Source organism: Dermacentor albipictus, chromosome 10 (assembly GCF_038994185.2).
Source record: "Dermacentor albipictus isolate Rhodes 1998 colony chromosome 10, USDA_Dalb.pri_finalv2, whole genome shotgun sequence".
NCBI lineage: Eukaryota > Metazoa > Arthropoda > Arachnida > Ixodida > Ixodidae > Dermacentor > Dermacentor albipictus.
In genome coordinates, this window is record NC_091830.1 from 95343831 (window position 1) to 95360113 (window position 16283).

A 16283-nucleotide genomic window follows, 5' to 3' on the forward strand; every position below is an offset into this window, starting at 1 on the left:
TTTGTTTTTTAATCTTTCAAAGCGTTGTGTCATAAACGAGGTGCAGCGAGTGATTTGTAGAACCTACTTTATCTAGTTTTCTTAAATATACAAAAAAAAATTTCTGCCAATAGTGACTCGCAGTGAACAACATATAGAATGAATGTTGTCTAAACTCGTTGTTTCTTCGTGTCGCCCTTATTTCTTTGACGTGTAAATGTTGTTGCTGCGAACCGCGCGGAATGAACTAGCAAGCGCACTTGGCCGCTGAGCCGCGCCGTCTCCTGCATTCAAGAGGAGATAAGTCTTGGTGTTTTACGCGCCAAAACCACTTCCTTATTATGACGCACGCCGTAGTGGAGGAGTCCGGAAATTTTGATCAACTGAATTCTTTAACGTACACCTAACTCTAAGCACATGGCTGTTTTCGCCTACATCGAAATGTGGCCGCCGTGGCCGGTATTCGATCCCGCGACCTCGTTTTCAGCAGCCCAACACAATAGCCACTGAGCAACCATGGCGGGTTTCAAGAGAAGTCAATTCGCTACCTAATAAACCTGCGTCGGCAGCAAGATCGCCGTACCTGCACGCAATGCTGCTTTCGTAGTGACTATGCATGCACACAGTAACTCTAGCAAGGATAAGCTCGTTTCGCCGCCTGCCAGTAGCTACAGAAACTACAGCTACAGATTTGAATGCTTCCGTAAGTCGTGCGATCTTAAAAAGTTTCAGTGTACAGTACACGAATAAGTTATCAAGTCAAACATCTATATTTCGCTGTTTTTACCATGGTGTTGTGGCAGTATGCACAAAACAAATTAAAAAGAATAGAACTCGAAGTGTGAACACTAAAACTGTGGGCCGATTAATGCTCCTGGTTATCAGGCACACCTCGTTGTTGTTTCAGATATGACACGTTGCACAGTGCAGCACCACGATAGCGTTGTGTTAGAATTAGAACAGATTTAATCGTTTCTCAGTATGGCTCTTTTGTAACTCTTTTGTCTAAAACTATTCGCCCTCCTACATATCGCTAGTCAATCAGCCTGTTAATTAATCCTCGTAACTCTATGAAAATCAGAATGCTACATGAATTCTTGAATAAGACGCAGGGGGGCTATTTGCACAATTTGGGAACTTTGCGTTTGAGCCTATTATTGCTCAATGCCTAAATGTTTGGGTGGCAAAACTAAACTTTAATAAAAAGCTGGCCGAAAAACCACGCTGAGGCAATGCGTGAATTTTCGTGCGTGGTATTCGGTTAGGTACGTTACTGCCGGTGTTCGGGGCATAGTGCCGCATTGTCATGGTATGTGGTACGTCGCTAATAGTAGCTACGTTTTTAGTGCGTCCCCCAAAATTAATCCGTATATGGCTACTGTCTCTCTTTGCAGGTTGTGTTGAGCAACTTCTTGGCCGGTGAGATTGAATATACAGAAGACTGCTTGCACCTGAACGTCTGGAGCCACGTTGCACGCGACGAAGACGTTGCGCCAGTAGTTGTGTGGATTCACGGAGGCGGTTTTACGCAGGGCTGCGCGAGCTACGGCAACTACACCGGGGCAGCCCTTGCTGCCAAGACTGGCCTCGTTGTGGTCTCGATTAATTACCGCCTTGGACTTCTGGGTTTCCTGGACGCCAACAGCCCAGAAGCGCCTGGAAACATGGGTCTTTTAGATCAGAACTTGGCTCTCAAGTGGATCCAAGAGAACATCCGCGAGTTTGGTGGAGACCCGTCTAGAGTGACTATATTTGGAGAAAGTGCTGGAGGAATGAGTGCCCACGCGCACGTGCTGTCTCCCATGAGCCGCGGTCTTTTCCAAAGGGTGTACATGATGAGCGGAACTATGCACACTCTAGATTTCTTTGATGGCGCACACGAGAGTATCATCAAAGGTGATATTGTTGCCGCAGTTGTAGGCTGTTCGGGTGGAGATCGTAGCTTGGCTTCCAACCCTGAGGCTGTGATCGACTGCTTGAGAACAAAGAGCGCCGATGAAATCCTACTGGCGGCAAGCGAAGCGCTGGCGCCCAAGATATTTACGTTCTTGCCAACCTACCACAATGAATTCCTGCCGAAGGTGCCTACCGTGGCCATCAGCAAGGGATTCTTCAATGCCGCCGACATCGTCCTTGGAGTCACCGAGGACGAAGGAGTGCTAGCGCTCATGTATCCTCTTAGAAGCGAGCTCCTGCCGGACGACGTGGAAGGTTTGGAAGACAAAATGTTTAAGCACTCCCTGCACGAGGGCATATTTTCATGGCTAAAGATGGACTTTCCGGAGATGCTGGAAAAGTACACAGCTGATGCCCAGGACAAAGCGTCTTTGAGGCGCGGCTATGTTGACTACATTTCTGACTCTGCATTCGTCTGCCCGATGCACTTCACGGCAGAGAAACATGCTGAGCGTGGTCAGAACGTGTACTCGTACGTCTTTGGCCATAAGTCATCAAAGAACCCTCTTCCTTCTTGGATGGGGACGCCGCACGCTTTCGACATGAACTACATCTTCGGTGTGCCTCTTATTGACCAGGACCGCTTCGATGCTGAAGATGCTGATGTGTCTGAAGTTGTGCTTACGGCGCTGAAGACCTTGGCTGAGACAGGGTGAGTGAAGCGTTATCTTAGGGTTCCCATTTTCAGTATATGTAGCTTCGTGGCGTATGTCAGCAATGTCGTAGTGGTAGTAACAGTACTTGTAAATGTGTTTTATTTGTGTTTTAAATAAATTGACATAGTAAAGCCGTATATAGAGAGAAGTCCCAGCGTATAATACAGGATGATAAAGTTATACATTTTGGTATTAAATACATGAAAACTGAGAATGTAGAAGCATAAAAAGAGGTGCGGTAGCAAGAGGTGCGGCAAATTTTTCCAGGAAGTCATGAAAATTAAGCGGTGCTCCTATGTCAGAAAGCCTTATTCACATCAAGTCCACTCGATGACTAGTCTGCGAGGCTAACCAAATGGAACTCCTTCCTAAACTGATGCATAGGTGCAAGCTCATCCAAGAACATCTACTGTACTAGAAAAAAAAAAACATCTGCTTCCAATTTCTACGGTGCGGGACTGTATATGATTCTTCGTGACAACGCGAGATAAATACCGAGCCGTATTCGTCTCAAGAATAACAGCTGTAAATAAGAAATATATGTTCAAGGCTTGCAGCACAGCATTATATCCCTTACTGTGACCAAGCAGAAATGACATTGAAAACATCCAGATGATACCTTTGACTTAGCGGCTTTGAATGTTCTCATGAATAGTCCTTGAAAAGGATATCGGTACCGATGCAGTCCGGTGCATTTGCTGCGGCAAAGATGACATTATATTAAACAATGTTTACAAAAACCTGATGCAATTAAACGAGATAGTCCTAAAGGTGCACACAAACCAAAATAATAAGTGTGCACCAAAACACAACGGGACCACTACTGTGTTGCCAAAAGCAGTGGAACGCTGCCTGGGCTCTAGTAGTGGTGCTGTAGATAATGTTGAGGACGTTCGAATTCACCTCTGCCGCCGTCACTGTGGCGACCGCTTCTGATGTCGCTCGGAAGCTACATTTTTAAAAGCAGGCAAGCGGGACTTACCCCCGTATTCAGAAATGTATCTTAACTGGAAGCTCATGCTTGACTTGAAATAAACGACGCCCGGTGTGAACTTGACCACGACGCTCATTGCGTTTCTTTTGGTGCCTTCACGACAGGGATCATTGAAATCAAGTCAAGCGCGGTCTTCCACATAAGATGCATTTGTGAACAGGGGTAAGGAACCTCCTACGAAAAAGGGCGTTATCCGAATAGAAGGCTACAAGCTCCGAAGCCAATGTCTTTACTAGAGGGCCCGCAATGCTGGCCAACACCTTTCTTTTTGTTCCCATTCCAAACCATTCTTCTCCTATCTTATTGTTTTCTTTGTGGCTCTCTCATTCGTCGAGTTCTTGTCTTTTTTTCTTTCGCGCTATACCATCAGCTCAAAGAAAGGCGTCAGGCAGGCATATACGATCTCTCCAATGCTATTCATAGCGTATTTACAGGAAGTATCCAGAGACTTGGATTGGGAAGAATTGGGGATAAGATTTAATGGAGAATACCTTAGACCCTTCCGATTCGCTGATCATATTGCCTTGTTTAGTAACTCAGGGCACCAATTGCAATGCGTGCTCACTGACCTGGATAGGCTAAGCGGACAGGTGGGTGTAAAAATTAATCTGCAGAACATTAAAGTAATGTTTAACAGTCTCGGAAGAGAACAGCAGTTTACGATAGGTAGCGAGGCACTGGAAGTGGTAAGGCAATACATCTACTTAGGGCAGGCGGTGACCGCAGATCCCGATCATGAGACTGAAGTAATCAGAAGAATAAGCATGGCCTGCAGTGCGTTTGGCAGGCATTCTCAGGTCATGAACAACAGGTTGACATTATCCCACAAGAGAAAAGTGTATAGCAGCTGTGTCTTACCAGTACTGACATAAGGGGCACAAACCTGGAGGCTTACGAAAAGGGTTCTACTTAAATTGAGGACGACCCAACGAGCTATGGAAAGCAGAATGATGGGTATAACGTTAAGGGATAAGAAAAGCGAAGAGTGGGTGAGGGAACAAACGCGGGTTAATGACATCTTAGTTGAAATCAAGAAAAAGAAATGGGCATGGGCAGGATATGAAATGAGGAGGGAAGCTAACCGATCGTCATTAAGGGTTACGGACTGGATTCCAAAGGAAGGGAAGCGTAGCAGAGGGCGGCAGAAAGTTAGCTGGGTAGACGATATTGAGAAGTTTGCAGGGACGACATGGCCACAACTAGTACATGACCGAGGTAGTTGGGGAAGCATGGGAGAGGCCTTTGTCCTGCAGTGGGCGTAACCAGGCTTATGATGATGATGAACTCATAAGCAGTAGCTTGCCAGGCCGCTCACTAGGCGAACCTGTCAAGATATGACTGCTATTTTCTTCTTATTTGTATTTCTGCGCCCGTGCCACATTGCTTCGTCATCGCGCTGTTAAATCAATTATCCTGTGCCGTCTAGTGGGTCTGTTGCGTTAGATTCTTTTTTGTAACATAGTTGAGTTTTTTTCTTGAGAGCACCAAAGCTTCTAGAAACTGATTTGGGTATGCTTGTGCATTGAGTGTGGGAATCTACGTTATTCAGAGTTCTGACTAGCGAATAACTATTCTGAAGAAGGAAAAAAGTTAAGGCTGCCCTTAACTCGCGATCACTGTCGATGGCAATGCGATTAGCATTGAGAAATTTAGCGACACACCGGATTCCTTCAGTCAATTTATTTAACATTTGTGCTGGTCATTGCATGACTAAGTATGCTAACGCATTAAAATTACCGAAGAACCCATCTTTCGACCACTGCCGATCGTATTGTGATTAGCATGCAAGCAATGCAGTGGCACACTCTATGCTGGAATAATAAAATCCGAGACCCGTTGCTTTGGCTCGATAACACACACACAGCATTGGCCCACTTTGCTATTGCATTAGCTTACCAAGGTGCCCATAAGTGTGACGTTATGGCGATGACTGTGTGACGGCTAAGTGAAGGCAATGGGATGACGATGAAGGAATCACGCCATTGGAACGCCAAAGGTGGTATGGCGACAATAGATCACAAATGAGAGATGATGATTCTGAAATGATAAAGTTAGTATAAGGATAACAACGTGACGACGACGACATGATGAAAATGGTATGACGATCAATGCATGAAACCAATGGCGTGAAGAAGATGGTATGACGACAAGCGGAAGACGAATTATGACTGTCGATGATGGCTCGCCCATGTTGACATCGAGCCGATGGTGTGAGAACAGATGCATTACAGAGAGTGTTTAACGACGTCGCAACATCAACGATTGCATGGAAACGGTGGCATAATCCCGATTTAGTGGTGAGATTATGACGACGACTTAATGACGACGAAGGAATAACCTCAACGGATTGATGAAGGCGGTATGACGACATCAGCATTAAGGCAATGAGACGACGTTTCTGAAGTGATGACGATGGTAAAAAGAAACGATAGCGTTACCACGAGGCTTGACAACAACACTGAGACGACGATGGGGTGACGAGGATGGCATATGGAGAGTCGGAGGATGAAGGTAAAATGAAGGCTATGGAAAGATAATGACTACATCACGACGACGGTAAAACAACAAATGCTTTCACAACGACAGTAAGACGACTAGCCAACGACTACGATGACATGACAAAAGCTACAGGACCGCAGAGTGAAGACGAGTGTAAGATGACGGTGGCGGGTCGACGACTACGTCGTGAAAACTGTGTTCCAGCGATGGAGCGACGGTGACGGGATGGCCAAAGTCAAATTAAGAAGCACACGTGATGACAACGAAACGATCACGATGGCCTCATGACGACCGTATCACAACTACTGCATGGTGACTTTGTGACGACACAGTAGCGATGACGATGCCATGACCACGATGGCATCACGATCAATAGCACCGGCTAATGGTCCAACCTGTCAGATAATTTGGCCTACTGAGTTGACGCATACGGCATCCCGATTAAGGCATAACAACAGTCATATGGCGCAGCTGTAATGACACTGCCTGACCAACCATGGTGGCATCAGGATCTCGAGCACATACATAACGTCCAAGATATTAAATAACAGTGGGGTCACTCAGTCACCGTAGAAAGCGTGACGATGAGGGGAAGACGTTTCTGAAATACTGACGATGGCAAAACGACAACGTTATATCGACGATGGTTTGACAACGGTTGACGGCGATGAGAGAGATAGAGAGATAAAAGAGATGAGAAAGGTAGAGAAGTTACTCTGAAGATAGATATTCAGTTTGCTACTCTGCACTGGGGAATGGCTAAGGGGAGACAGAAAGATCTAAGAAAAGAAGGAAAAATGTGTACAGACATGAAAACATTGGAAGGGGGAAATAAAAAAAAATAAAGAACGCGCGCACACAAAAGAAAACGCAGGAATGTAACAGGTTGTTCAAGCAGGTCCCTTCACCGGAGGAACCTCAGTAGCGCCTTTACCGCTTTTTGTTGTGAAGGTCGCATAAGCCGGCCCTCCAAGATTGCCTGCGCCGAAAGTGGTCGGCATGCCGTAATGGGGGACTCCAAAGTAATTTGGGCCACCCGGGGTTCTTTAAGCTGCACCTAAATCTAAGTACATGGTTGTTTTCGCATTCCATCATCATCGGTCAATGCGATGGCTACTGCATGACGACAGTGATGAGATGACCACAGTATGAATGAAACCGAATGATGAAGCGGAAATGACGGCCATGACACGACCAAGACGGCAGGACGACGACGGTATGAGACGGGATGCATGACAGCGTCTGTGTGGCGACGACGCAATGAGGACAATGACATGACAACAGCGGCATAATCACGATTGAATGACGTCAGCGTGATTACAATACAATGGTGAACAAGGAATGATGTCGAAGTTGTGATGGCGACGACTTCATGACGACAATGGGATCACGATACTGAAGTGATGATGATGGCGAAACGACAGCTAGATGGCATGTGAAAGTTACGTGATGGTGACGGAATGACGGGAACGGAATCGCACTTGTTGGGATGCCAAGTGCGTGACGACAACTGTATTCCGACGAGTCCGTGACCATGACGAAATGACAATTGGATGACGACGACTGTATGATGACAATGGCTAGACGATGACTGCATCATGAAACTTACACGACAATGTTGGAGTGACGTGATGACCTGACGAGAGTCGGATGACGAAACTGGACTGTCGAGGACAGCACAACCACGACGGTATTACCACGATGGTCGCACAATGGAGACGTGATATATCTGACGATGACGCCATGACAAGGGCGGCCTAATCACGAATGAATGACGACATAATCATAACGATAGACGACGAAGAAACATTGAGGTCGATGGAACGACAAAGGTGGTATGAGGATGATGCAATGACAATAGGTTGACATTATTTTAAGGTGACAATAATAAATTGACAGCGCGACAACGACCTCATGGTGATGACTGTCTGACGACGATGGCGTGATGACGGCATGACGAGTCATCATCATCATCATCACCATCATCATCATCATCAGCCTGGTTACGCCCACTGCAGGGCAAAGGCCTCTCCCATATTTCTCCAACAACCCCGGTCATGTACTAATTGTGGCCATGCCGTCCCTGCGCATTTCTTAATCTCATCCGCTCACCTAACTTTCTGCCGTCCCCTGCTACGCTTCCCTTCCCTTGGAATCCAGTCCGTAACCCTTAACGACCATCGGTCATCTTCCCTCCTCATTAGATGTCCTGCCCATGCCCATTTCTTTTTCTTGATTTCAACTAAGATGTCATTAACTCGCGTTTGTTCCCTCACCCAATCTCCTCTTTTCTTATCCCTTAACGTTACACCTATCATTCTTCTTTCCATAGCTCGTTGCGTCGTCCTCAATTTGAGTAGAACCCTTTTCGTAAGCCTCCAGGTTTCTGCCCCGTAGGTGAGTACTGGTAAGACACAGCTATTATACACTTCTCTTGAAGCATGACGAGTGTAAGATGACAAAGTTGAAATGACGGTGATAAACGGGCCACAGCGCCATAACGACCACGAGCGCGTGCCTATTCACCCAAACTATTAGAAAAGTTGGGCCACTGGGTCAGGGTAAAAGGCTCGATGACGACGACATAACGCGATTAAGATCGCGAAGCAGAAATGACCGCAATTGACCAACCACGACCGCATAGCGACAGCACACACCAGATACCTAGTGGCACAAGCAGGTAGACAATTTCAGCCACTGGGTCGGCGTAATAGGACAGATAGATAGATAGACAAATAGATAGATAGATAGATAGATAGATAGATAGATAGATAGATAGATAGATAGATAGATAGATAGATAGATAGATAGATAGATAGATAGATAGACACATAGATAGATAGATAGATAGATAGATAGATAGATAGATAGATAGATAGATAGATAGATAGATAGATAGATAGATAGATAGATAGATAGATAGATAGATAGATAGATTTAAAACAGTTGAAGTAGGCAAACAATGTTATTCGCTATACTAAAACGCGGCTTTCGCGACAGTTGGGCACCCCTGAGGTGTGAACAATGACATAAAGATGTGTAGCAATATCACCGAGCCAACACTTACTACGGACCACCAACAATAATAGTGTCACGTGGTAGTGACGTTAAAGAGCACAGCAACAAGGCTCGCAGAAAAATAGAGTCAATTGACAAAAAAAAGTCGGGTGAGAAATTTTCCACTGGGAAATTTTCATTACTTCCGAAGCTTATACTCTACCCTTCATACCATGACTACCATATTTCAACAATAGTTTGGACCATAGGGTTTCCTACAATAATTACTAGAGCAAATTTCCTCGCGGTGCCCATTCAGCCATCTTGAGAATCATGGTCATTACATGGATTATTCCAATGTTCGTGCTTGTCGCTTGAGACGTTTTTATGCTTTATTGATTATGTTTACTGGCCTTCTTTCTCCTAAATTTCAGTGCAACATATACTCGTATAAATGCAGAAGACCTTATGAGCGCTCATCATCGATATTAATTGCCTGTCGAGGCAGTCTATTCAAAACGCGCCAAGCGCATCAACGCGCTTCCCTGCCAGGAACAAGTTCATAAAGGCGTTTCATGCCATTTGTCGATGAATGCCTCCATGGCTTACTTACGCAACATCAGGTATTTCGCAATAAACAGAGATGATAGGCTTCCGTATGATTGAAATATACTTAAGGGCCTCCACTGTCTCCACTGTCTCCAAAATGGCGTGCTAATATTGTGGCTCGGCGAAAACACCAGTTCGTATTTACTTGATAGAATATGTGGCACGGTTTATTTAGTAACAGAAACAACTAAAATACTTTCCTGGGTGGGTAAATAGGGTGTAACCTTCAGCTCCAGTAGAGAGATATTTAATGACAGCGTAACGCCTCTGAGGCAGACGCGCCTAATGCACATTGTATCATACATATAACACAGTTGTTTGTGTCTGACCACTGATGAGCATTTGGAAGCGTAAGAAGTCCAACACCGGTAATGAAGACGAAAAAGAAGCGTCCGTGACCTAATGGTTTCATTATTAGGTTTTTGTACTACACGTACTGCGTTCAAATCCTGCCGTCGAACAGCGTGTGTCGTTATATCCTCTTTTCGTTTGACGTCATTGGTCTGTTCATTGTAGGGGTAACAAAAACAAAGTTCTTGTTAGCTGCAAGGCCTTCATCGTGTCACTGAGTTGGGATCTGCCTTAGTGACAATAAACTTTTCCAAAAGCCTTCTTTAGTAACGCGCACAGACATGCTCCCATTCTTTCATTTTCTGCAGCTAGTAACTGCATTGCCAGCATTAGAGGAGAATGGTGAAATATTAGGGAATGGTCATTCTAGTGTATGTGAATAGTAAAAAAAAAGCAAAGTGTACCATAAAAACGGGAATACAGGTCGAACCTAAAAAGCCGACGCCCGTCTTTAAACTGGTTATTTTTGTTGGTTTTTACCATTTTTTCTCCTTCACGGTTTAAGAATTCAAGTGGTAGGAGGGGGGAGGTTGACCTATATTCCGCATTTTACGGTACATAAAGCGGATAAATAATGACAATACAGAAGAAACGTTCTGTTTCCTTTAGTACATTGTTTGCCCCTTTTGGCTCACATGCCCTGTTACGATGAAGATGTGCGTGATGAAACGTATTTATTAAAAACTAAAATAAGAAAGAGATCAAGAATTATGAAATACGCATGACCTCAGGCTTTACGCAATAAATTCGTTTATAAGTCATTCCTAGTTGAGATTGATCTGAATAACATAGAAAAATGTATTTCAAACCTCTCGTTCTCACAGGGTACCGGAGCTACCTATGCAAACTCCATGGCCCAAGTATGCCATCGACACTCCTGTTTCTGTGTACATCGACTACAGAAACATCACCACTATCAGGGGCTTTCGCAAAGAACAGTGTGAATCCTGGAGATCTTGCCTCTAAGGTTGCCAAGACGTTGAAGAACATCACCGATTGGTTACTGTTTTACATCACTGCTGGCACTTTACCTCATTGTGTTTAAAGACGCCCGGTAAATCTCTGGAATGAAATTATTTGAACGAGAAATTGGAAGTTCTCTTTTTAAGGTGTTATTATGTAAACTTCTTGCAGACAGTATATCTAGCAGGGATTGCTGATAAGTGAACCTGTTGAAAAGTTTGAGTGAACACTTCACAGCGCTATGCCTTTTTAAGCATTACATAAAAAAATAAGCATTAAAGAAATCAACTCTTCAAATTCCACTCTTCAATAGCATACTCGCAGACTAAAGGTTGAAGTCACGTACAAAAAATGTACCGAGTCACTATGAACACCAAACACTGAAAATACGAGACCTAAATTGCACAGAGTATCCGAAAAAGTGCGTTATTAGACCTTCTGAGTTTGCCGGAAGCCAAGTAAAATAGTTATTTTAATGGGGAAAATTTAGATACTTCAGCTTTACCTGCAGCGTTTAAATACGGAATTGACGTTTCCCCCAGAAATTTTACTACATTTGGTAATAAGCCCTAGCTGTCATTGTTTGCGTGAAATGAGGTAATTTGTGTGTTTAATAAGCGCTACGTCTATTGCGTGCGTAATGTAATAAAGCCACCATTCTGCGTGTTTGTAAAAGTCATATTTTTCCATCCGCAGAAAGAAATTGTTTCTATGACGACACATTACATATACGTAGCGCGGCAAATGAAATTATAGCGACCGTTACAACACTAGCAAAGTATTTTAACAATACTGTCACTGAAACTGAAACTGAGAATTTGATTACTAGTCTTCCAAATGTATATGGGCATGCTTAAAATGAAAGGTTTTCCTTGTTTTAAGTTTCGGTTAAAATAACTATGCATACTATACAAACTATACATTTGGGTATGGGGAAGTACAACGACAGACGACATGAACAAAATATACAAAAATAACAAAAATAACGCGGAGGTCGCCGTGGATTATAAGAACTATCATACACCTCCAAGAAAGGGTGCAAAGAATGCGCAAGAAAAAAACACAATCCCAGTATGGTTAGTCAACTTTCACGAGAACTGAAAGAAAGGTTAAGAAGCGCGAGAGATAACTTTTTTTATGACAAATCAGCCTCGGAAAGTGTGGCGGTATCTGTCAAAAGCAGAAAGTCCTCCAATCAAATTGGACATTGCCGGTATAGTGGTTGAGGATGCGCGTACTATGGCTAACTCATTCAATACATAGTTTCAGTCGGTATTCTCCCGCGCCCACGTACCTGATGTGCCCTTATCCGACTACGACTCTGCAGTGCCTGAAGCCCTCATAACAGAGTCCGGAATTTTTAATTTGGTGCTACAGATAGACGTTAAAAAATCGCCTGGCCCTGATAATTTATCAAGCACTTTGCTGAAGCGATACGCGGGTCAGTTGTCCCCCTTCCTGCATAAAATTTTCAGTGCATCATTTGAAACGGCAGTGCTTCCCGCGGACTGGTTGCGCGCAAAGGTCGTGCCTATTCACAAAGGTGGGAACAAGCAGCTTCTAGGCACACAGAGGCCAATATCCCTAATCAGCACATGTTGCAAACTAATTGAACATATAATAAATATGGCTATTGTGACTTATCCGGAAGAAAATAACCTATTACACTTCAAACAACACGGCTTCAGGCAAGGGCTTTCAACTGTAACTGAACATTTAGAAAGTAAACAAGAATTTGCTGTAACAATAGATTCAAGACTGCAAGCTGATGCAATTTCTCTAGATTTTTCGAAGGCACTCAACCGCGTTCCACACAGTTTACTAATCTTCGAACTCAAATCAATTGGTATTAATCCAAAGACTTTCATGGATCGAAGCCTACCTCTCGAATCGGTCCCAGTTTGTTTGCGTAAAAAATACTGAATCGGACTATCTTGATGTTCTTTCTGCTGTGCTACAGGGATTGGTTCTGGGGCCTACTCTGTTTCTTTTATATATTAATGACTTGTATACATGTATGGAACCAGGGGTTACAATGAGACTTTTTGCGGATGACTGTGTCATATAGACGAGTGTTCAAACAGTCGATGAACAGACAAAACCTAATAAGTCTCTACAAAACATCGTTACCTTGTGCGAAAAATGGGGCATGCAAATTAACACTAGAAAACTAGGTGTATGACTGTAAGACCTAAGAAAGAGTCCTTAAATTTCGCATATAAACTAAGTAATATTTCGTTGGAATGAATAGACTCGGTCAATTCATTCTAGGTGTCACAATAACAAGATCGCTGAAATAGGACGTACATATAAATAATGTTTGCGCATGCGCGTTCAAAGAACTCGGATTTTTACGAAGAAAGCTGGCGACAGCCCCCAACTAGGTGAAATTGACTGCTTATAAAACCCTGGTTAGGCCGATATTAGAATACGGCAGCATAGTATGGAACCCGCATCAAAAGTATTTAAACTTGGCATTAGAAAAGATCCAAAGCAGGACGCTCCGATTCATATACACAAAGTATTCAAGGTACGACAACGTAACTGCGTTTCACACATCAACAGGCTTACCGACACTTGCTGGTCGGAGGAGGTTGGCCTGTTTGAAGTTCCTTTACCTTGTTTACCACGACCTGATAAACTTAACAAAATCCGACTACTTGGTGCCACCCGGACGTCACTCCAGTCGAACTAACCATGATAAATGTATTAGACCTTTCTTTTCGCGTTGCAGCTCACTAAAATACTCGTTTTTTTCTTTGAACAATGGACCTGTGGAATTCCCTCCCAAGTGACATCGTTTGCTCACATTCTGCGCATTCATTCGTGTGGACACTCGAATTGCACTTCGAGTAATTATCGGAATGACGACCGCATTGCGGTCGTCTTGGCTGAGCGTTCCTCAAAAATTTATCAATGACGTATTGCCCTGCCCCAACTTCTTTCACAGGCCGGTGTACGTACGTTCTACCCGCCATGGTTGCTCAGTGGCTACGGTGTTAGGCTGCTGAGCACGAGGTTGTGGGATCGAATCCCGGCCCCGGCGGCCGCATTTCTATGCGGCCGAAAACACCCGTGTACTTAGATTTCGGTGCACGTTAAAGAACCCCGGGCGGTCAAAATTTCCGGGGTCCCCCACTACGGCGAGCCTCATAAACAGAAAGTGTTTTTGGCATGTAAAACCCCGTAATTCAATTTCTTTTCCGTTCGTTGTTTGGTACTTCTCTGCGCTTGGTTCTTGCGCACGTTTGTCCATTGGATGGTATGTTAATATGCATTACACTTGATACCGTTTCTACATTACACCGCACAACAAAATGCATTTTGTGCTGATAGCGCCTGTGCCGCGTGTCATGTGTCTGCGTTATCGGGCGCTCTCGCCCTGATGCCTGAAACGTTGTCTGTCCGTGACGTCACTTGTCACATCAGTGCTTGCTATATAGATATAGTACTTGCGTGAAATAAAGGTTGTTGTTGTAATCGTGCCGGGATCGGTTCCAGGCTCAGTTCCTTCCTGCCCGCTGCCCGGTTGCGCTCGGCATCCTTGCTAGGGCCGAAACACCACACATTTTATTGCTATATTAAGTGCTTCTTACACTTTACACGACGTATGCATTGTATAGGTTGTTTTAGAGCGCAGCTCTTTGGCGTCCGTTCCTGGGTTTCGCGTCGTCGTCGGCGTTGTCGTCGGCCTCGTAACCAGCTCCGCCCCCCTTTCATCGCCCCAGCGCTAGCAGCGACCGACTGATACCGCTGGATGCCGCTGACGCCGCTAGAGAGTCAAGATAACGTGACTGCATAGAACACCGTTGCCGCCATGCAGAAAGAGGAGGAAAGGGTCCCCCCCCCCCTGTTCTTGTGTGGCGGATAGGGTGCTCTTCAGTTGCCGACGCGCAGGTTATTTCACGTAGGCCCCGGCACGTCGACGAATACGTGACCACCTTCCCACGGCTAGACCTGGTTCTTAGCGCTGCGGAAGCGAGGGTATCATATTGTTTGCGTCGGCATCGGCGGCGTTGTCCCTGAAACCAACTCCGCAGCTGGGGTTGACTCACTATGGGCGTCAGCGGCATCAGTCAGTCGCTATCTCTTCCCTCCTCCCTTTATCGTGTTGTCCGCTTGCTGCGCGCGCTTCTGCCCCCATCGTTTGCCGCTGGGTGTACACGCCGCCCCCCTCCCCCCTCTTCCTGCGAGTCTGCGGTTGTCAAAGCGCCGGCTCGAACTTAATAGTAGCTGCCTACTTCGCCCCTACCGCACTCACGAAAGACGTCGTGCACTTCCTGCAACTCGCATTAACCGTCCATCGATCCACACCGATGTTAGTAGTGGGAGACTTTAATGTTGACATAAAGACAAACAGCAATTTCCTAACACTTATGCGGGAGAACATCCCGTTCCTCTCGCTCGTAACGCGTCCCACGGCTGTGACAACCTCGCGAGGCACTTGTATAGATCTCGTCTTTGAGAATCAAGCATTGGTGTACCAAGTCGAACATATATCAGTCTATTTCTCCGACCACAAAGCTTCCTTCATGACTGTCAAGAACTATTAGTGGAGTCTTTGTTAAAGGAATACGTGTGAAAAATAAAAAAAAAATTCTGTGATAGCGTATACATGTGTTGCTCGATTTCTTTGCCTCAATCTATCGAAAAGGTGAAACAGCTTATTTGCTGCGCTCAAATTTCGCATTAGGAAGTAACGTAATCGTCGGTAATTTTTTGTTTGCTTGTAGTTACTTATTGCTGACATGGTGCGTCGATTGTAACCATTGCTTTTTTGTTTGAGTGTGCTGCTAATCCCCTGTATAACAAAGTGCTACGCCTGTGCTGTTTGTATGTCCACTCATGTGTGAGCCTTTCAAGGCTTACAGTATTGATAAACAAATGCAGACTTCAAAGAAAGCGATTGGCTTAGTACCTAAGGTTGACCCATATGCACACCCCTAGTTGTTTAAAAGGGTTACTATTGTCCAAAATAACCAATTTTACGAGCGTTGCCTAGAAATAACGCAGAATCAATCACTGTTTGATAAAAATGATGCATCCTTGGGTATTTTTCATCTGTAAACGAATGCTATTTGATACTCTACTGGTCGCGATCAACACTGGGTCATTAGTTTGCAGAAAACACAGTGGGCGACAAACGGTACGGTTCACTGTTCGGCACTTATTATTAGATTAACCCAGAAAATTTACAATTGAACAGTGTAGTACGAGTGAGAATGGGGAAGCACTGTCATCGCCAAATGAGATGTCATGGAGATTGCGGTGTTATGCAA

The 16283-nt window shown here is 44.7% G+C and overlaps 1 protein-coding gene across 4 annotated transcripts in view; it reads left to right on the plus strand.

The window, feature by feature from the left end:
* The window catches only part of LOC135921458 (acetylcholinesterase-like), a 45691-nt gene extending 31207 nt beyond the window's left edge, over window positions 1-14484 (plus strand). For all 4 annotated transcript variants that reach the window (XM_065455819.1, XM_065455818.2, XM_070527832.1 and 1 more), the window contains exons 3-4: window positions 1374-2587; window positions 10866-14484. In XM_065455819.1, the coding sequence (XP_065311891.1) occupies window positions 1374-2587; window positions 10866-11007 (1356 nt within the window). In that variant the 3' untranslated portion in view covers window positions 11008-14484. The remainder of the gene's footprint in view (window positions 1-1373; window positions 2588-10865) is intronic.
* The last annotated feature ends 1799 nt before the right edge of the window (window positions 14485-16283 follow it).